At 53.1% G+C, this 22,204-nt stretch overlaps 3 protein-coding genes across 8 annotated transcripts in view; 1 reads left to right on the forward strand and 2 right to left on the reverse strand.

Moving 5' to 3' along the window:
• The window catches only part of RAB37 (RAB37, member RAS oncogene family), a 42,170-nt gene extending 21,815 nt beyond the window's left edge, over positions 1-20,355 (forward strand). The window contains exons 2-10 of one of the 3 annotated variants that reach the window (XM_049769736.1): positions 7,472-7,582; positions 14,116-14,226; positions 16,062-16,103; positions 16,876-16,942; positions 17,040-17,092; positions 18,322-18,387; positions 19,396-19,452; positions 19,541-19,617; positions 19,822-20,355. In XM_049769736.1, coding sequence (XP_049625693.1) covers positions 7,472-7,582; positions 14,116-14,226; positions 16,062-16,103; positions 16,876-16,942; positions 17,040-17,092; positions 18,322-18,387; positions 19,396-19,452; positions 19,541-19,617; positions 19,822-19,933 — 696 coding nt within the window. In that variant the 3' untranslated portion in view covers positions 19,934-20,355. Of the gene's footprint in view, positions 1-7,471; positions 7,583-10,449; positions 10,696-14,115; positions 14,227-16,061; positions 16,104-16,875; positions 16,943-17,039; positions 17,093-18,321; positions 18,388-19,395; positions 19,453-19,540; positions 19,618-19,821 lie in introns of those variants that run through there. The other 2 variants (XM_049769747.1, XM_049769744.1) reach the window with 2 other exon arrangements.
• Positions 1-22,204, reverse strand: part of FADS6 (fatty acid desaturase 6) — a 1,183,177-nt gene that overhangs the window by 1,031,464 nt on the left and 129,509 nt on the right. The window lies entirely within an intron of this gene.
• Positions 1-22,204, reverse strand: part of HID1 (HID1 domain containing) — a 994,098-nt gene that overhangs the window by 779,654 nt on the left and 192,240 nt on the right. The window lies entirely within an intron of this gene.

Raw genomic sequence — 22,204 nt, forward strand, 5'->3', positions numbered from 1 at the left:
AAATAAATAAATAAATAAATAAATAAATAAATAAATAATTTTAACAAAAACTATGCCATTTCCTAGACACAGCTTCCCTGGTGTAAAGAGCCAATTATTTGAAAAATCTACCCTCAACTTCCTGGAGGGGCAGTGCAGGCCTCATTTTCTGCAGGGAGAAAGGGAAAGATTAGAAAGAAGTTTGGGGGGGGGTTTGGTGTTTTGGGGTTTTTTGGGTTTTTTTGCTTTTGGGCTACATCCAGCAGCATTTAGGGATTACTCCTGGCTCTGTGCTCAGAAATCACTCCTAACAGGCTTAGGACCGGAGAGATAGCATGGAGGTAAGGTCTTGCATGCCTTGTATGCTGAAGGACAGTGGTTTGAATCCCAGCATATGGTCCCCTGAGCCTGCCAGGAGCGATTTCTGAGTGTAGAGCCAGGAATAGCTCCTGAGCGCTGCTGGGTGTAACCCAAACACCCCCCAAAAAAAAGGTTTGGGGACCATAGGATGCCGGGGATCAAACCCGGATTCGTCCTGGGTTTGCTGTGTGCACAGCAAACACCCTACTGCTGTGTTATCACTCTGGTCCCTGGGAAGAACTTTTTTAGGGGGTGGGTTAGCCTAGCGACATTCAGGGGTTACTCCTGGCTTTTGCTCAGAAATTACTCCTGGCAGGTTCAAGGGACCATCAACTTTCTTTTTTAAAAAGTTTTAAATTTTTATGGGGCCAGACCAAAGTACAAATAAATTTTGTAAAAACTTAAATTTAGGGGCCAGCGAGGTGGCGCTAGAGGTAAGGTGTCTGCCTTGCAAGCGCTAGCCAAGGAAGGACCAAGGTTCGATCCCCCGGCGTCTCATATGGTCCCCCAAGCCAGGGGCAATTTCTGAGTACTTAGCCAGGAGTAACCCCTAAGCATCAAACGGGTGTGGCCTGAAAAGAATTTTTAATTTGTTTGGTTTGGTTTGGTGGTCACAAAACAATGCACTGTGAGGCCCTGGGTTTGATGCCCAGCATCCTGAAAAGCCCAAACCCCAGCATGATACTTTTTTTTTTTTTTTTTTTTTTTTGGGCCACACCTGGAAGTGCTCAGGGGTTACTTCTGAATCTGCTCAGGAATCACTCCTGGTAGACTCAGGGAATCCTATGGGATCAAACGTGGATTGGCCATGTGTGAAGCAAATGGCCTACCCACTGTGCTATCTCTCTGGCCCCAACCAGCATGACACATATATGATGATCTCTTGGGAGGTGAGTTAGCACTGGGTCAGATGACACAGGATAGGTTTCTTTTCTCAAATTAGGAGAGGACTCGAGATTGCAAAAGAAGAACATTTGGGGGGGGCAGTATGATAATACAGAGGAAGGGTATTTGCCTTACACACTTGCCTACCAAGGTTTGATCCCCAGCATTCCATATGGTCTCCCAAACCTGCTAGGAGTAATTTCTGAGCACAGAGCCAGGAGTAACCCCTGATCACCACTGAGTGTGGCCTTCCAAAAATAGAAAAGTCAAATCTAGCACGTGTGTTCCTTATCTCATCGATCTGAACCCCAAATTCTCACATGCAAGTGACTTCTCCATTTCTGGGTAGAAACTGGAGTATCCTCGAAAACCACTTCCAGTCCCCCAGCTCTGCTTTCCCAGTCTTGTAGTCCCCCCAATCTCTTTCCTTCCCTAAAACTCCTTCCTTAAAGAATTAATGTCGCCCTCCCAGGCAAGACTGGGAGAAGACCAGAAAAGAAATTTTCTCTTCTACAAATGGACCAGAGCAAATGCATCCCAACATTAATGCCCACAGCTCCCTGAGCCTAGAAAGCTGCTCCATGGGGCCGGGCGGTGGCGCTAGAGGTAAGGTGCCTGCCTTGCCTTCGCTAGCCTAGGATGGACCGTGGTTAGATCCCCCCGGCGTCCCATATGGTCCCCCAAGCCAGGAGCGATTTCTGAGCGCATAGCCAGGAGTAACCCCTGAGCGTCACCGGGTGTGGCCCAAAAACCAAAAAAAAAAAAAAAAAAGAAAGCTGCTCCAACCAGACCTGCTACTCAGAAGATCCTCCCCTGGGGGTTCCTATCTCCCTGGCCCCATTTGAAACCACTATCCCCTAAAATCCCACACACATCCGAGTCTCACTGGCCAAGGCGACACATAGGTCATTCACTGGAAGTTTCTGTTTCTGTTTTGAAGCATGGTGAAATGAATGCTCGAAATCAAGTCCAAGAAAGCCACAAACCAGGGGTTATGAGGTGAATGGTCACAACACAACCTCTGAGTGACACACACACACACACACACACACAGCACTGGCCAGACACACTCCCAGAAGCACACTGCCCCCCAATTCTTTCTACACCCCCACAACTTTCCTTCTATTGATGGCACAAAGAGGCAACTCATGGGGCCGGAGTGATAGCACAGCGATAGGGCGTTTGCCTTGTACGTAGATAACCCGGGGCATCTGGGTTTAATCCCCTGCATCCCATATAGTCCCCGAGCCTGCCAGGAGTGACTTCTGAATGCAGAGCCAGGAGTAACCCCTGAGCACTGTTGGGTGTGGCCCAAAAACTAAAACCCACAACCGCCCCCAAAAAAAGAGAGACAACTCAGACTTGATGCCATTCTCCCTTTCCAAAGCCTGTGCATAGATGGGTGAGATGGTTGAAGGGGGTTGATTTTGTCTTTGATTCTGCTTGTTCAGGGGCTTTTTTTTGGGGGGGGGCCACACCCTGTGACGCTCAGGAGTTACTCCTGGCTATGCGCTCAGAAGTTGCTCCTGGCTTCTTGGGGGACCATATGGGACGCCGGGGGATCGAACCGCGGTCCGTCCTAGGCTAGTGCAGGCAAGGCAGGCACCTTACCTCCAGCGCCACCGCCCGGCCCCTTTTTTTTGGTTTTTGAGTCACACCTGACAGTGCTCAGGCATTACTCCTGGCTCTATGCTCAGAAATTACTCCTGGCAGGCTCAGGGGACCATATGGGATGCCAGGATTTGAACCACTGTCCTTATTCATGCAAGACAAATGCCCTACCTTCATGCTCTCTCTCCGGCCCCATTGTTCAGGGTCCAACAGTGTTCATGGGCTATTCCTGGCTCTGGGCTCAGGGGTGTCTCCAGGAACAGGTGAGGGGAGACCCTATACAATGAGTGGGCCCACTTGGCTGTATTCAAGGCAAGTGCCTTCATTCACTCTGTCCTGTCTCTCAGCTCCAGGCTCCTTGAATAGTCACCAAGTATGTAAATAGTGTAGTTTATTTTCGAACATTTCCTAACCCTGAAGTGTAACCACAAGCACCATGCTAGTTGGTTTCTAACTGACTAAACAGTTGGTTTCTAATAGACCTGAGTCCAGATTTTCATATTCTGGGCTTGCTCAGAATGTAGCCTTTGGTCCCTGGCTCCTTTTACCATGGCCACAAGGCCAGTGGATCAGCCCCTTGTCCCTCTGGGAGGTTAGACCACATCCCCTAGGATGGTGCCTGACTTCCTGTTGACTTCCAGGTCAAGTAACATCAAAAGGTTTTTTGTGCACGGGACCAAGTGAATCATGTGACCAGAAACAGTACAGCTTTTCTAGTGAAGAAAATTAGGAGAGCAGGACCAGAGTAATAGCACAGTGGGGAGAGAATCTGCTTTGCACAGGCCAATCCAGGTTCAATTCCCAGCATCCCAGATGGTTCCTAGAGCCTGCCAAGAGTGATTCTTGAGAGCACAGTAGGTGTGGCCCAAAAACAAAAAAGTAGGAGAGAGGAGGAGACTCCAAGAAAGAAAAGGAAATTTTGGTAGCCCAACTGGGGCTGAGGATAATTTCAGATCAGAAGAGGCCCAAGAAATAATTTTTAGTGTGAACAAATGATTGTCATTCTTTGACGGTTTTTACCTTGAAATAAGATTGTGGGTCCTGAGAGAGCCCCATTTAATGTTGTCAAGAATCGCAAATGAACCCAGGAAGATTATGCAAAGGGCCAGAGCACAACATGTTTGGCCCTTGGGAGGCCCAGGGATAAGTCCTCCATAGTGTATGGTTCCCTGAGCACTGCCAGGTGAGGCTCCCAAATACAAAATTAAAAATTGTTTGGGGCCAGAGAGTACAGTGGGGAGTCTCTTGGCTTCGCATGTGCCAATGTCAATTCTATTCCTGGCATCATCAATGTGCCCAAATAGGTCCAAGAGTGGTGCCTGACCACTGAGCAATACTGGGGATGATCCAAAGATCCAAACAATGTGAGGAAAGAATTGGGGCAACAGCCCATGTGCAAGTTGGATGGGAAAGTGAATAGAAGACTCTAGAGGGCAGGTAGATTCAGGTTACAAGGCTACAAGCAGATGAGAGATGTTCCTGGGGAGGGGAGAAGGCCAAGACTGAGCCCTGAGTGCTACCAGGTCAGGACAACACCTCTAAGATGGCTCAGAGCTGGGGCCCACCTGCTTGCTGGGCCCCAAGTTCCATCCCCACCACCTCATGAAGACAGATACAAGACCAGAAGTCTCTGAGCTCATCAGATGAATCAACTGACCCACAAACTTGCTTCTCGGAACCAACCAGAATTCACCCAGTCTTTTCCCAGGCCTTCAACCCCTTCCATCATCTCCTATCACTGGGCATTTTCCTGCCTGCACCCCTTCCTCCATTCCAGGGTCCCGCCTTCCCCTGGGCAGAGGCAGGAGGAGCAGATGCTGGTTTCTTGTGTCCCCACTGTTCCCCACCTGACCTGGGATCTCACTGTCCCCTGGAACCACCAGCTGTGTGTTAGGAGCTCTGCCTGATGAACCCCCCTTCACCCCCATGCCTCACCCTTTCTGGGGTCATTGCTCTCAGGACCGGCCCCATTCCTATAAGCTGATGAATTCCAGTTCACATCTATTGGGCTCCTGGTAAAATTGGGTGATTCTCAGCAGGACCCCTAGAGCCTCTGGTCCCAGCCAGGCTTGACTCACGTGAAAGGCAGCAGAGGAGGAGGAGGACGAGGAGCCTAAACAGCCACATCTCTCCAGGTTCAAGGGTAGGCACAGCCCCGCAGCAAGGACAGAAAGGCTAGAGTCCTGTACCTTCTGTCCTCCACTCTCAATCGCTCACTCACTTTCTCACTTTTGCTTCCTTCTTCAGCCACTCCCCACTCCTGCATCACCCAGAAAGAGGAAGGAGGGGGCCTCCTGGGGAAATTTGCCTCCTGGGGAAATGCAAAACCAGCTGCTTCTGCGAACTGGGTGTGGGGGGCACAGAAGCCTCAGAAAGTGAGGTTGAGGGGAGTGTGGAGAGAGAGCACAGTGGTAGAGCATTTGCCTTGCAAGCAGCCAATCCAGGACGGACGGTGGTTCAAATCCCAGCATCCCATACTGCCAGGAACGATTTCTGAGCGCAGAGCCAAGAGTAACCCCTGCAGGTGTGACCCAAAAACTAAATAAATAAATAAATAAATAAATAAATAAATAAATAAATAAATAAATAAAGTGAGGGTGGGGATAGGGTCCCCTTCTTTCATGTCCAGAGACAAGGCCTGACGTTCCCTGAGCCAACACGGGGGTTCCCAGGTCAGGAACAGAGAGTGACTGCAGGGGTTCCGGGTGGTAAGACATCTCAGAGCTGGGGACCTGGTTCTTGGGTCTGTGTGCATAGGTACCCTATTTCCATGGGGGTCCCAATTAACATTGTGCAGATGTGTGCAGGTGTGTGTGGCTGTGTCCTGGTATATGCAGGTTGTTGCAGGTGTGTGTACGGTTTGTTGCAAGTGTATATACTGGTGTGTCTGCAGGTGCTGCGGGTTGTGGCGGTGTGTGCAGATGTGTGTGCCAGTATATAAGTGTGTCCAGGTGTCGACCAGTAGGTGTGTACTGGTGTATACAGGTGTGTACCGGTGTTGCTGATGTGTGCAGGTGTGTGGGTGTTGGAGTAGTAGTAGTCGGAGTCAGTCTGCTTTTCAACTCATAGCCTCTCTACCTCCTACTCCCTCTGCCGGAGCAGACAGCCAGAACGGTTTTCTTTTTTCGTTCCTTTGGTTTTGTTGTTGTTGTTGTTTTTGGGTCACAACTGGCAGCGCTCAGGGGTTCCTCCTGGCTCTACACTCAGAAATCACCCTTGGCAGGCTCGGGGGACCATATGGGATGCTGGGATTCGAACCTCTGCCCCTTTGCATGAAAAGCAAACGCCTCACTCTATGCTATCTCTCCCGCCCCAGAACGGTTTTCTTTATTATTTTGTTGTTGTTTTTGTTTTTTGTTTTTTTTGGGGGGTGGTCACACCCGGCAGTGCTCAGGGGTTACTCCTGGCTCCATGCTCAGAAATCGCTCCTGGCAGGCTCGGGGGGGGGGGGGGGGGGGGGACCATATGGGATGCTGGGATTTGAACCAATGACCTTCTGCATGAAAGGCAAATGCCTTCCCTCCAAGCTATCTCTTTGGCCCAGAGCTGTTTTCTTTATTAATTACCAGGAAGAGGAAGTTGGGAGAACGCCTTTGTTTGGGGTTGATTGCTGGGTACCATTTTATATGCAGGTGTGCCTAGGTGTCTGCAGCTATGTGAGTCTGTGCAAGGGTGGAGGTGTTTTTAAATGTGTGTAGTTGTGTACAGGGGTGTGGGTATTATGTGTACAGGTGTATGCAGGTGTATGTACAGGTGTGAAGATGTGTATTCGGGTGTGTGTATAGGTGTGTGCTGTGGTGTACCCTAAGACCCACCCATTTCTGGGAGGGGTCTGAACCGGATAGTAGGTGTAACTTTACCTGCAAGCCCCTCCCATTCCTGGGAGGGGTTTGGAAAAAGGTAGATAAGGCTGGGACCAAGGGAATTCGCCCCTTTTGGCTCTTTGCCCTTTTGCCGTTTCTCTCTTGGCCCGGCTTGGCTTCCTGGCTTTTGGATCTTTGGGCCGCATGGAGCCCAAAGGGAAGATGGCTAACAGGAGATAAGATGCAGGGCGAATGCTTAAAAGGTTAACATAGGCCACACACCTGTGGTGGCTAGGGCATGAATAAAGATAATTCTTCCTGAAGCCTGCGTGTGAGTGAGTCTTGATTACGCCAACTACCTGGGCCTGGAACTTGCCAGCTGGATGGGGGATGAAGCCACGTGGCTGGGGCCTAAGCACAAAGGCCTCCATCCACCGCCATCCAGCATCATCGTTAATTATTTCATGCTACATGTGCAAGAATGTGGGTTTGTTGGTTGTACAGGCATTGCTGGCATGTATGCAGGTATGTAGGTATTTGTAGGTGTGTGCACAGGTATGGGGGTGTGAGGGTGTGGTACATATACAGGTTGTATGTACTTGTACATCTGTGTGTGGGTGTGTGCAGATGTATGTACAGGTGTGTGTACATACAGACATATATCTGCATGAAGGTGTATTATGCGCAGGTGTGCCTGTGTGTATGCAGGTGTCTGCATACACATGTGTTCATATGTGTGCTCAGCTTTGTGTATGTACATGCCCCCTTGCAGCTCCAGGACCCCTCTCTCTGCTTCCCGCATCTCTCACTCTCTCTCTCTCTACTTCCTACAGACTGTCCTGGTGGGTGACAGCGGTGTGGGGAAGACATCTCTTCTGGTGCAATTCGACCAGGGCAAGTTCCTGCCACACTCCTTCGCAGCCACCGTGGGCATCGGCTTCACAGTAAGCACCAGCTGGGCCACCTTGGCTCTGGGCCTGCTCCCCTGGGGTCCTAAAAGAACTTTCAGACAAAGACCACTGGCCAGGGCAGCCGGGAATGGAGCAGGTAGGAGGAACGATGCCGGGGGATGGGGATCCAGAACCTTCTTCCAACTCAGCGCAGAAGGTAAACCAAGGCCATGATGACCTGAACTCGGAGATCAGGGGCTATTCAGGGATGGGGCTAGTGGCAGAAGCGGTGCCCTCAGGGGAGCCCCCAACCAAGGACAGCCAAGGGCCAGCATACTGTCCTCCTGCTCCCCCAATTCCTGGGGCTCCCCCGTCCCCACTGAAAACACTCGAAGCTCCTAGAAATGAGGTACTGGAAGCATAAGTCTGTGTATGGGGGTGGGGGGAGCAGGGAATATGGAGAGGCCAGGCCTGAAGAACATTCTAGACATAGGCTCCCCAAGTGCTGACACAAGCCCCACCCATAACCCAACTCCATTCCAGCTTCATCTCCTGGGACCCAACTCAGAGTTGGCTCCAGGCAGGACTTTCCAGAGACTTCCTGTCCCTCTTCTCCCCCTGCCCGACCCCAGCCCCATGGCCCTGCAACCTGGCCTGGGCCTTGAACATGTGCCTCTCTCCCCTGGGCCCTCCTGGGACTGTCCATTGGGGGCCATTGGACCAGGGGCTAAGCAAGAACCATGGTCACGTCTGAGTCCAGCAAACACAGGGCCCTAAGGCTCCACTTGGGGACACAATGGTGTGTTTCCATGGAGGGAGAAGAGGGCCTGCACAGTTGTGCCATGAGGTAGGTGAGACTATAACATGATACAAAATTATGCTTCCAGTACAATTTCCGGTCTCAGATTGCCGTGAGGCAAATATGAGTGAGGCATACAATTTAGATGTATTTATTACAGGTTTATCGGAGGTGTGTGTGTGTGTGTGTGTGTGTGTGATGTGATGTGAGAGGCATGTGTCCTGGTAAGATGTGAGGTGTGTGTGGTGAAAGGTATTTGTTTTTCCATGGTGTGAGTCTGAGGTGTAGGGTGTGTGTTTGAAAATTAGTAATGGGGCCAGAGAGATAGCACAGTGGTAAGGCTTTTGCCTTAGACGCAGAAGAATGGTGATTGAAATCCCGGCATCCCATAAGGTCCCCGGAGCCTGCCAGGAGCGATATCTGAGCCCCTGAGCACTACCGGTCTGACCCGAAAAACAAACAAACATGTTGGTGAACTTCTTTCTGAAGTGATGCCAAAGACTGTATTTCCATTTCCCAATTCTTTCTGGAATGTTCACCTGGTGGACAACCTTGGCCCTTCCCACCCACCACCACTGGGGCTCCAAAGGGTCTTGGTGGAGTCACAGACATGGGAGATCTGAGCACCTCAGACAAGCGGCCTCCGATCATTCCATGAAGAGGCCACAGGGGGGCGCCCGCCCTCTATGCTTGCCACTTTCAGGGGTCCTTGTCCTTGTCCCTCCAATCTGGCCTGTCCCCAGAGGGCTTCCTCTTCCTCTTGACACCGGCTCCATTGCTGCCTTGGCACCACAACCTGCAACCATGCGACTAAATAATCATGTTCTGGATCCTGAAGGCCCATGGTGGAAGGAGAAGTCTTAGCATATCTTGAAGAGCTGCTAGGGGACAAAAGGCAACCCCAAAAGGAAGACCATGTCACTTCCTGTCCCTCTATCTTGATCTCTCTCATGTCCCTCAACTTTTTTATTTTTGGTTTTCGGGCCACACCCAGTGACGCTCAGGGGGTTACTCCTGGCTATGCGCTCAGAAATCTGTCCTGGCTTGAGGGACCATATGGTTTGCCGGGGGGATCGAGGTAGGTCCTAGGTCAGCAAGTACAAGGCAAACACCCTACTGCTTGTGCCACCGCTCTGACCCCAATGTCCCTCAACTTTTACTTGAGAACACACCCCTGCAGACTTCCTTATGGACCTCTGGGGTCCCTGGGGCCTAGAGTACCAGATGCATGGGCTTCTTTGGCAATAGCACCCCTGAACCCTCTTTCATGGAGGGGCACCTGCAGAGATACAGAAGTCTGAATGTGCAGGAGCAGATGAGGACTGGGCTACAGCTGAAGTCCAAAGTCACGAATGGATCTGTGTTCAGACCCCACTGAGCCTATCAGAATCCTAAACTCCATCTGCCCAGAGCCTCACACTCCCCCCCCAACCTAGACCCCTCAAACAGCCGCTTCCTAATGCACCACTGTGTCCCAAAGCCCCTGAGAGAGCTGATGACAGAGAAGGAGCCTATTTGAATAAGGACATCCCTGGTTTTCAATAACCCCTGAATAAAAGGGGTCACCTAGGAGACTGGGGTATGGTGGGACATTCCAGGCTCAGATCAATAGTTCGGGGGGAGATATGGGGTGTGAGAACTCAAGCACTGTTGCAGGGGACCCCTCTGGAAGAGGGAAAAGATAGTGTCTTATAAGGGGCAGGAAGGGTGCAAAAAAGGGGGGAAACCGGAAAGACCTAAGTGGGGGACATTAGCAAAAGAGACACTGCTGGGCAAAGTCCGCAGGATGCGCGCCTCCTCCAGCCACCGCACCCCTAAGCCCAGGGGTGGCCCCAACCTCAGTACCCGCCCCCCGAGGCCACCTGCCTCCCCAAGTCCTGCTGTCGGGTTCGCGCGCCTTCTGCTGGTCTCTCCGCGCAATAGAAGCGAGAATTCGCGCCTCCTGGGAGCCCTCCAGGCCAGGCCTGACCTTCCCCAGCTGCAGGGAGATGGGGTGTCTGCAGGCACCGCTGCCCCTGGGGCCCCCAAATTCCAGCTGATACTTGGAGGGTCTGGAGCTGGGGCTGGGTCGAGCTGGATCGTGTCCTCGGAGCGCAGAGCAGGCGTGGATCCTCGGGTGGGGACCGTCGCTCTGACCCGGGCAGCTTGGGGAGCTTGCTGGGCCCCAGGGAGGAGCCTGTCGGGGTTCGGGCAGGGCCGGGGGGTGGAGCCGGGGGAGTGGCCGTTCCCGGGCGCCTGAGACACCGGGTCCCCGCTCTCACCGCTCGCCCAGGCCATGATCAGCACGTCTGGCTCCGCGGCCACCCGGGAGCGCGGGACCCCCGAGCGCGCCCTGCCCTGCAGTCCGACCTACGACCTCACGGGCAAGGTGGGTGGGCGCTACGCCCTTTGCTGGGGCTCCCCCAAACCTGCCTGCTCTCGGGGTCACACCCCCTTTTCTCTTTCTCCCAGGGCCCCTCTTTCTGTCTGGGATCGGGCTCTGCGCTCCCCTGTGCATCCAGATCTTCCAAGTCGGGAGGAAAAGTTGTGGGGAGCCCCAGGCCCTTGCCCCGGCTACCCCCCGGGATCTGGCACCCCGGGGATGATCGGGAGGGCCCTGAGGACCAACCCAGGTCTCTTCTGCCACATGCAAGCGAGATGAATGCCCAGGAGCCAGGCTCTTGGGTAGGGGGTGGGTCTGAAGGACAGTCCTGCACCCCGTTTTCTTTTTCGGGGGATAGGAGGCAGGGATACCTGGAGAGGCGCGCCCTGGCAACAGGGCTGTCGGAAGTCCATGCTCTTTTTCCAGCTGAGACGTGGGGACAGAGTGAGAAAATAATTCCATTTCCAGCAGCACCCCTAGATCCTGCCCTTCTGTTTGCACCCCTGCACTCACCGCCTGGCACCTTTCTTTCTTCCACGAGGAAGCTGCTACCCGAAATGCAGGCTCATCTGGGCATTTTTAGGACCTGAGAAAAATCTTGGTATTAGGGGGCAGCTGCAAAGGCGCCCCCCCCACTCCCTTTCACCCTGCTCTCTTGGGAGCACTTCAGCCAGAGCTCAGGGCTTCTCCCCTCTGCACAGCTGCCTGAAATGAGTCAGAAGAGGCGCCCAGGCCTTCCACCTGGCACTGAGGACGGGCAGGTACCAGGGCCCAGGAGGTATGCCCCTCCAGAGGCTTGTCTTGGGGGGGCTGTGGGATGTGGTGTGCAGGGTGCCAACCTCTCCTGGTGTGGGCATGCCCTTGAAGGCGCCTTGCATACACTGCACACCGGAGCTGGGGCCTTACACACACACACACACACACACACACACACACACACACAACACACACACACACAACACACACACCATGCTCGAGGGGAAGCCTAGAGCAAGTCACCCGCCCCCAGCCGTTGAGATAGGCGTCCTGTGTGGCTCACAGTCAGGAAATGGGGGCCCCTGTGTCTTTGGGGGAGAGGACAGGGCTGCTACTTGAGGCCCCCCCTTGACCTCCAGGCGGCTGACGAGGCAGCTGGCTGTTTGCCTAGGAGGTGGCGGAGGGCTGGGCTGACCAGCTGTTTGTGTTTGGTGGCATCGCTTGCTCAAGGCAGCTGTGATCTGGAAAGTACACAGGTCTGGGCCTCCCCCCCCCCCACTGCCTCTCCTTCTTCTGGGGTGTACGGGGGAGGGCTGGGCCACTGCAGGCCCCAGAGGACGTCCTGGTCTGTCTAAGGCAGCAGCCAGAAGTCCCGGGGTGCCCTGCCCCCAAGCAGTACCATCTGTGAAAAGAACAGGAGAAAGCTGCAGGGACCTGGGACCTGGCTGGAGGGGAGAGGAGAGGGGAACACAGAAGGAGGCAGCAAGTACCCCTGCATTCCTCTAAGTTCTGGCCACATGTCACCTAGAAAAGTTTGCAAGAGAGGTTGGAGTGATAACACAGCGGGAAGCTTTTTGCCTTGCATGCCGCAGACCTGGATTCGATCCCTTGAATCTCATAGGGTTCCCTGAGCCCGCCAGGAGTAATTTCTGAGCACAGAGCCAGGAGTAACACCCAAGGGCCTTCAGGTGGGGCCCAAACACGTGCGCACACACACACACACACACACACACACACACACACACACACTCACACACACACAAAAGTCCTCAAGAAATGGTCCCAGGATGAGAGCATTCAGAGCCCAGGCAAATGAACTTTGCATGCAGGAGTTTCTCAAGTTCGATCCCCAGCTCTGCAGAATCTCCTAAACAATCAGCAGCTGAGCTGGGAGCTGCCCCTGAGCACCCCCAAATAGAACAGAAACGATCCCCCCTTTTTAGCCACTGTAGGAAACCAAGTATTAGGGCTTTGGCAAACTGCCTCCCTCCCACGATGTCTCCTGCAAACCAAATGACCAGCCTGCCTGGTCCTGAACCCCTATTCATCAGGACCCTACGCCTGTAGCAGGAAGTGCTCCGTGGTGAAGGTCACAGCCCCAGACAGAGCTCAAGGGTGGCCCTGCTCCGCCCACTGAAGCGTCTGGAGGTCACTTGGGGAAATGCCAGACTTAGGTCCACACCTCGGCTCCCCTAGAGGAAGGACTGATGGGAGAATCGACTCCCCCGCCCTCTGCCTTGGCCCCCCAGAGAAGCAGAGCCAAAACTGACCCAAGATGGGGGAGAAACACGCCCACCTACACTCCCTCCCCCAGAGCTCCAGGCTGAAAGAATGTCAGACTAAACACCACCCACTGGTCCCTTTCCTCCAGACCTAACCCGCAGCTCCTTTGTAAACAGAAATGGACCGTCCAGCTGGGGAAAGGGCTTCGTGAAGGGCCCCAGGTCCCTTCCCAGGATCAACCAGGTCTCCCCCAATTCAACCATGAATGATCTCCCCAACTCCAAACCAATAGCAGCACAGAACTTCACTGGCTGTGATCCAAAAGCAAAATCAAGGGCTATGGTCACAGTACAGTAGAGAAGGTGCTTTGCCTGGCATGTGGCTGACCGGGGCTCGAACCCCAGCATCCCATATGATTCCCTGAGCACCACCAGAGGGATCCCTAAAACCTGAGTACTACATGGTATGATATGGTATGATTCCAGAACAAGAAATTTATAAGGAAATGTGTTCTCTCTCTCTCTCTCTCTCTCTCTCTCTCTCTCTCTCGCTCACTCGCTCTCTCTTTTCTCTCTCTCTCTCTCTCTCTCTCTCTCTCTCTCACACACACACACACACACACACACACACACACACACACGATTTTTTGAGGGGGCCCACACCCAGCTGTGAACGGGGTAACTCTTGCCTTTGTACTCAGGAATCACTCCTGGCAGGCTGGCTCAAGGGACCCTATTGGATGCTGGGATCAAACCCTAGTCTGCCACATGCAAGGCCAACGCCCTCCCCACTGTGCCAAGGCTCCAGCCCCCACACACAATTTTTAGACTATGTCTTTACACCCTCAAACCTGGGATACTCTGGAATTGGGGAACCCTGCCTCCAATTAGTGTTTTTCCTTCTGGACATCCACCCCCCCCCCGTGTCTCCTGCCTGGAATGGTATGGGGGAGGGTGCCCGGGGCATGATGCCCCATCTGAACCTTATAAATGGGTCTGAGTACATCTGGGACCTGTGTCTGCTGAGGTCTCAGTGTGGACCCGCAAGGGATTGGCAAGGATTGGGGATCAGAGAAAAGCCTATGAGAGAGAGAGGAGAGAGAAGTGGGGTGCCTGGCCACACCATCAGCATCTTTGTTGCTTCACCCCACCCTCCAATGCTCCATCTGGTACTTTCTCTCAGGACACCCCAAACTCCCCATTAACTGCCTCTGCCCCCAACTCCTAGGTGATGCTTCTGGGAGACTCAGGCGTCGGCAAAACCTGTTTCCTGATCCAATTCAAAGACGGGGCCTTCCTGTCCGGGACCTTCCTAGCCACCGTCGGCATAGACTTCAGGGTGAGGGGGCTGCAGGCTCCTCCCCCACCTAGGGCGCCCTGGGGGTGCTGGGGATCATAGTCGGGCCAGGCTGGCAGAATTTGGGCAGCACCGTCCCTTCCCCAACTCCCGTCCAGAACCCAAGAAAGGGAGAAGAGACAGGTCCTCTGGGCTTCATTCCCAGGTCTCACAGTCCTGCTCAGTGCCCCTCTTTGGGGATATTCCGTCTTCCTTGGGTCCCCAGAAGAGAAGGCTATGTGAGGATCCAGCAGCTGATCACCTCACAAAACCTGTCTCTTCTCATAGGCTTTGGGGCTCAGCCCCCTAAAGGGCCAGACCAGGAGAGCAGGGCCTTTCCCTTTTAGCAGGACTGACAGGAGACCCAGGGTAGGGGGCTCCCTCCTGGGAAGAGAGAGACCAGAGGAGTGATGACATTGTATGGAGCCAAAGCAATAGATAGCACAGCAGAGAGGGCACTTGCCTTGCAAACAGCTGACCCAGGTTTGATCCCGGTTTCCCTGAACACCACCAGGAGTGATTCTTGAGTGCAGAGGCAGGAGTAAGCCCTGAACTTTGGTATGACCATTGGTATGGTCCAAACCACCCCCCCCACACACACACACACAATAAGATGCGGGCCCGGAGAGATAGCACAGCAGCGTTTGCCTTGCAAGCAGCCGATCCAGGACCAAAGGTGGTTGGTTCGAATCCCGGTGTCCCATATGGTCCCCCGTGTCTGCCAGGAGCTATTTCTGAGCAGACAGCCAGGAGTAACCCCTGAGCACCGCCGGGTGTGGCCCCAAAAAAAAAAAAAAAAAAAGATGCTATAGACCCAGCCTGTGGAATCTGGAGGAGGGGGGCAGAAGTACCTCATTTCCTAGGGTTGAGCAATAGCACAATGGGGAGGGCATTTGCCTTGCATGCAGTTGACCCAGGTTCCAACCCTGGCATCCCATATGATTCCCTGAGCCTACTGGGAGTGTTATCTTTCTTTCTTTTTTTTTGGGGGGGGGTGTACTTTTGGGCCACACACAGTGGCCGTGGGGGTTACTTCTGGATCTGCACTAAGAATTCTCTCCTGATATGCCAAAAAATCGAACCCGGGTCAGTCAGAACCCGAGTCGGCCATGTTCAAGCAAACTTCCTAAAATGGTGCTATTGCTCCGGCCCCAGGTTTCTTTCTTTTCTGTCCTTGTTTTTATTGTTTTTGTGTTTAGGTCACACCTAGCGATGTTCAGGGGTTACTCCTAGCTCTGTGCTCAGAGGGCATTTCTGGCGGTGCTTGGTAATCATATGGGATGCTGGGGATCAAACTGGGTTGCCCACGTGCAAGGCAAATGCTCTCCCTGCTGTGTGCTATAGCTCTGGGCCCAGGAGTGATGAAAGAAATGAAGGAAGGAAGGAAGGAAGGAAGGAAGGAAGGAAGGAAGGAAGGAAGGAAGGAAGGAAGGAAGGAAGGAAGGAAGGAAGGAAGGAAGGAAGGAAGGAAGGAAGGAAGGAAGGAAGGAAGGAAGGAAGGAAGGAAGTAAGAAAGAAAGAAAGAAAGAAAGAAAGAAAGAAAGAAAGACAGAAAGAAAGAAAGAAAGAAAGAAAGAAAGAAAGAAAGAAAGAAAGAAAGAAAGAAAAAGAAAGAAAGAAAGAAAGAGGGATCACGCTCTCTCAATGCCCATCTGGGTGCCTCTTTTGAGCCAAGCATATCCCCCTCACCCTGGCAAAAAGAGCTGCTCCGTGAACGGGGTGGGAGGAGATCTGGATGAGATATCAGGGGACACCACACCCTAAGTCTGTCTCCAAGGGGCAGAAAGCAAACCTGGCTGCCTACATCAGGCATCCAACCTCTCTCTCTTCTCCTGCAGAACAAGGTGGTCACAGTGGACGGAGTGAGGGTGAAGCTGCAGGTAAGACCACAGGAGGGTCAGAAGGGGACAAAGATACCAGCCCCCACTCCCCACCTGAACCCTCGAACCACAAGGCTGGGGTAATTTCCTGTGGGCCCCAGAGGAAATGAGGTTTTGCTTGTTTGATATATGCAGAAAGAAAGCAGTTCCCAGGCACCTCGCACCCCTCAAAAGCAGCTCAAAATGCCTCCAGATGTAGCTCTTAGGGCACCTTCGGTCCTCTCCATGGTGTTTCTGGGTCATCGTGAGCTACTCCAGAGAAAGAAGGTTCTGGAACTCTCCATGAAAAGCAGCCCCAGGGGCTGGGGTGATAGCACAGCAATAGTGTTTGCCTTGTATACAGCCAACCCAGGTTTGATATCCAGCATCCCATAGGATCCCCTAAGATTGCCAGGAATGACCCCTGAACAAGAGCCAGGACTAACCCCTGAGGATCGCCAGGTATGACACCCCCCCAAAAAAAATGTAGCCCTAGAGGAATGGAGAGACAGGACAGACAGGAGGGCTCTTGTCTTTCCCCATAGGGTCCCTTGAATCCTCCAGGAGTGATCCCTAAGCTCAAAGCCAGGACTCAGCCCTTTAGCACAGCCGGGTGTGGTCCCCCCAAAAATAAAAACAAATAAACAAAGAAGCAGCCCCAGAATGCCATGGGAATGGAAGAAAGGAAACAGTTCTGCCTTCCCACTCAGTTCTCACGCCCCATCGGGGTGTCCCCTGCCCAGCACCGCCCTGTACACCGCTTCCTTCTCATCCTGTGTCCATCCACTCCTAGATCTGGGACACAGCAGGGCAAGAGAGATTCCGCAGTGTCACCCATGCTTACTATCGAGATGCCCAGGGTAAGTACCACATGCATCCTCCAAAGCCCCCCTGACCCTCTGGCCACACCCCAGTGCCGCCCCCAAACTCCTCTGTGATCTCTCTCTCCCCCTTCAGCCTTGCTCTTGCTGTATGACATCACCAACCAATCTTCCTTCGACAACATCAGGGTAGGTGGCCTCACCCCTACCTGCCATGGCTGACCCACCAGGGCTATAGTTGCTTCTTGTGGGGGATAGGGAGGAAGAAGAGAGCCCCTAATGATCCCTACAAGGCCATGACATGACTCAGAAGTAATAAATCAACGACTGCTGGAGACCAGATTGGCCTGGAAGCAAATGGCATGCTGGTGTATATTGGTGCTACCCAACCCATCTATGATTCAGGCTCAAGTACATTTCATAACAAAGGGTTCAGAAAGTCCTTGCTCCCCGCCCTGTGCAATTATCCCCCATAGACTTCTGGGAGAACCCAAAGAGAAGACTCTAGGGCTGGAGAGAGAGCATGGAGGTAAGGCGTTTGCCTTTCATGCAGGAGGTCATCAGTTCGAATCCCGGCATCCCATATGGTCCCCTGTGCCTGCCAGGAGCAATTTCTGAGCCTGGAGCCAGGAATAACCCCTGAGCACTGCCGGGTGTGACCCAAAAACCACACACACACAAAAAAGAGAAGACTCTATAATCCAACCTGACTTTAAGAATGGGGACCTAGGCACACAGAACCAGTTACTCGGTCCTGTGGTCCCTTAGGGAGCAAAAGTGAGAATGAAGAAGGACAGGTTAGGTCCACACACAACACTGAGGTGGGTCTCCTAAGAGATATTACTAGATAGCTTATCAACACGATAGAAGTGGGTGGTCTCACTCACCTGCCCAGTGCAGACATCACCAATCGAGCACAGATTTTTTTTCTTTTCAAGTCTATGCCTTGATATGACTTTTAAAAGCACAGAGAGTGGGCCGGAGCAATAGCACAGTGGTAGAACATTCGTCTTACAAGCAGCCGACCCAAGGCAGACCTGGGTTTAATCCCCAGCATCCCATAGAGTCCCCCAAGCCTGTCGGGAGTCATTTCTGAGTGAAGAGCCAGGAGTAACATCTGAGTACTGCTGGATGTGGCCCAAAAATCAAAAATGAATAGTAATAAAAATAAAAGCACAGAGACTTCCTGCTGGCTTGATGAGATAAAACTTTTGCCATCTCTGCCCTCCCATAGAATGGATAGCTACTGCTTGAGGGCTTGAGGAGACCAGAAAGGTCAGAACAAAGATGCAAGAATGCACAAGGCATCAGTGTGGGAGGGGAGCAGGCAGGAAGCTGGGATAACCCCATAGAAGAAGGGAAGGAAAGAAGAGTGAGAGGGAGGAGAACGGCCTGGCTCAGCCCCTTCTCTCCCACAGGCCTGGCTCACTGAGATTCACGAGTATGCCCAGAGAGATGTGGTGATTATGCTACTGGGTAACAAGGTGAGTGCCACCTGCTGGGCATCTTTCTCCACCGCTGCAGCTTGAAGGCTTCAGCCCTCTCTTTGGTGCACATGCCCAGCCCAGCCCCCCTGCAGAGCCCAGTTCACTGCCTGAAGGTCAGGGAGAGAAGTCCCTGAGGGTTTGATGCAATAGAGTAAGGCACTTGCCTTGTTCATAGTCAGCCCATGTTCTATCCCCGGCATCCCACAGGAGTCAGCCCTGAGCGCCACCCACAGTGGGCTGGAAATCGAGTAAATTACGCCAGAAAAAGCAAAAACCCAGATTGATAGCACAGCAATAGGGCGTTTGTTTTCCTTGCATGTGGCTGAGCCAGGACAGATCCTGGTTTGATTTCCAGCATCCCACATGGTCCCCAGAACCTGCCAGGAGAGATTTCTGAGCAGAGCCAGCCGGGTGTGGGCCAAAAAGATAGATAGATAGATAGATAGATAGATAGATAGATAGATAGATAGATAGATAGATAGATAGATAGATAGATAGATAGATAGATAGGTGGGTGGGTGGGTGGGTGGGTGGGTGGGTGGGTGGGTGGGTGGGTGGGTGGGTGGGTGATAGATGGGTGGGTGGGTGGATGGATGGATGGATAGATAGATAGATAGATAGATAGATAGATAGATAGATAGATAGATAGATAGATAGATATTTTTTTAAAAAAGGTTCCTGGGACTAGAGAGATAGCATAGTGGTAGGGCGTTTGCCTTGTGCTCGGCCAACACAGGATGGACCCTGGTTTGATTCCCGGCATCCCTGCCAGGAGCGATTTCTGAGCGCAGAGCCAGGAGGAACCCCTGAGCACCTCTGGATGTGACCCAAAAACTAAAAAAAAAAAAAAAAAAAAAAAAAACAAGCCTGGAGCACAGGCCGCAATACCGCAGGCCATCAGCAGAGGGAGAACGGGGGCTACTCCAGGGGCAAACAGCGAGGCCAGCAGGGGCAGGCGCGGGGTCCAGGGGCTGCCCTCTCACATGACTCATCTGGGCTTGACAGGCCGATGTGAGCAGTGAAAGGGTGGTCCGGTCCGAGGACGGCGAGATGCTGGCCAGGGTGAGTGACAGGCAGGGATGGGGTGGGGGCAGGCGGGCTGGGGCGCATGGGGGAGAAGGGAGCACTAAAGACAGATCTTCTCTGGCAGGAGTACGGAGTCCCCTTCATGGAGACCAGCGCCAAGACGGGCATGAATGTGGAGCTGGCGTTCCTGGCCATTGCCAAGTGAGCTGGGGAATAGGGGGTGCATGCACCATGAGGGGAAGGTCAGCTGCCAACGCCATGGGGGGTTGGGAGGGCTGCCCCAGGACCCAAGTACATGCATTCATTGCATTCTGAGGTCTGATGGCATGAGTGAGGGGCCTAGGAGGGAGGTCGGGGTTCAGCCCTTCCTGCTCTACCATGCCCCACTGAATCTTCCTCCTGAAGGGAACTCAAGCACAGAGCCTTCCAGCAGGCCCATATAGATGAACCCAGTTTCCAGATCCGGGACTATGTGGAAGCCCAAAAAAAGCGACCCAGCTGCTGTTCCTTCGTGTGAACCACCCACCCACCCACTCCCCAGGGCCGGAGACGAGGCTCCAAGGGCCACAGGATGCTGCTGCCAGTTCCTCCGCAGACCCAGTCTATTCTAAGCTGCTGCACATTAATGGGGAGGGAATTGGGGTGGGGGGGAGCAGTGTCCAGCATATCCCCCAGCCCGCTGCCCGAATTCCTAGAGCTTCCTAACATCCCCTGGGGGGAAGGTGAAATATTTATTTACTTTTTCTTTTGTTTGCTTTTAGGTTTGGGGCCATACCTGGCCCAGGTGCTCAGGGTTTACTCCTGGCTCTGTGCTCAGATATCACTCCTGGCAGGCTCCAGGGATCCTATGGGAGGGAGGCCGGGGATTGAACCTGGGACAGCCACATGCAAGGCAAACCCCCCCTCCCCGCTAACCTATCGCCTCTTCCCCATTTATATATATATATATATATATATATATATATATATATATATATATATATATATTTGTTTTATTTTGTCTTGGAGCCACACCCAGCGACGCTCTGGGGTTACTCCTGGCTCTGCACTCAGAAATCACTCCTGGCAGGATCCAGGGACCATATGGGATGCCAGGGATGGAACCCAGGTCCTTCCTGGATTGGTCACGTACAAGGCAAACGCCCTACCGAAGTGCTATCACTCCAGCCCTATATTTCATTTTTTGAGGCATAACTTAATAGCCAAATAATAGGCAGGCACCGGAAATCCAAATATCCCATATGAGCGTGCCCTTTCTACCTTCTAAAATTTGGGGGGTCTTCCAGGGAACCGGGAGGAGGCTGGTATTGCGGCAGCTCAGCACCAGGGGGTGCTGGGGCTCTGGGCAGTGGGGGAAGAGGGCAGCTGGGGAAAGGCAGGGCCCGCCAAGCCTTGGGGAACCGGCTTTTCCAAGAAGTGTAGGAGCCGGGGAAGAGGCGGGGAATGTGGAAGTCTGGAGACCCAGCTACCCCTCACCCTGGAGAGGGCAGAGGAGCAGCACAGCCTGGGGTGACCGGCTGGCTCGTCTAACATACACACCTGCTTTGGGGAGGCGAATGTATCCCCTTCACCTCTAGCACACACACACAAAACAAAACAGAACAAACAAACAAACAAAAAAACACCTTAGGGCACTTGGAAACCTTTGGCTCCATTTTCTGGACTTTAGATCCCTCACCCACACCCACCCGCAGTTCTGCACCTTTCAGCCTGTAGATATAGGATCTAAGATATAGGATCTGTAATTTAGATCCCTAAGGTCACACAGCCTTGTCCACCTGCCACAGCCCAGGTATGCAACCCCCCGGGGTTACTCCAAAGAGCTCTGGAGTTTCCCGGAGGTGGAGAGAGATAAGGCATAAAAAAACTAGGCTGAGGGAGGTGGCCGGTGGAAGAGGCCAAGGGGACTTAATCTGCCTCGGGGGATCCTGTTAGGGAGCTGCAAACAATCCTGAAGTTGTAGAAAAAACCTGCGAGCTAAAGCCGGGTGCATTGAGGTCAGGGTAAAGTCCTCCGTCCTCCAAGCCCTGCCCTCAGCTCTGGGACCCCGGCAGGATCCTCCAGGTCACTGCACCCGAGCCCCTAGACTCCTGGTCTCCCTTCGGGACAGCCAGCAAGCCCCCAGTCTTGCATTTGCTCTCCCAGCGGGTCCAGCCTGTGTCTCGGGGCGGTGTCCGACCTCGCCAGGTTCTCCGAAGTAGTGGGGTGGTGGGGTTGGGTTGCGGGCAACCCAGTCTCGGTGGCTGCTTGGGGCTTCTAGCTTTTGTGTTTGCCGAATTAAATCGAAATATTTTGGAAAGTACTACCTGTTCTCTGCTGTTTGGAGGGATGAAAGGAGAAAGGGGGAGCGGGAAGAGGTGGGAAGGTTTGAAATGGTTTGAAGTGTTCCTTGGCTGCCCAATTCCTCTGTGCCTCAGCTGGTCCATGTCCCTAATTGGGCACTCCACCTTTCAGGCTGCTCCCATCCCCTCCTTTGGGGGCGGCCAACTCTTTGACAGGGGAGTTGAAAGGTTTATCAGGGGTCACTGGGCTTGGAAGACCATATAGGGTGCCAGGCATCTAACCCAGGTGGCTGAAGTACTATTGTTCCTGCCCAAAAAAGACTTATCTTTTTATTTTGTTTTGTTTTTTGTTTTTGGGTCACACCCGGCGGCGTTACTACTCATGGCTCTGCACTCAGAAGTCACTCCTAACAGGTTGGGGGGGGGGACGACGACAATATGGGATGCCTAGGGTTCAAACCGGGGTTCTTCCTGTGTTGGCTGAGTGCAAGGCAAACGCCCTCCCA

The sequence above is a fragment of the Suncus etruscus genome, chromosome 1 (genome assembly GCF_024139225.1).
Source record: "Suncus etruscus isolate mSunEtr1 chromosome 1, mSunEtr1.pri.cur, whole genome shotgun sequence".
In the NCBI taxonomy this organism is placed as follows: Eukaryota; Metazoa; Chordata; class Mammalia; order Eulipotyphla; family Soricidae; genus Suncus; species Suncus etruscus.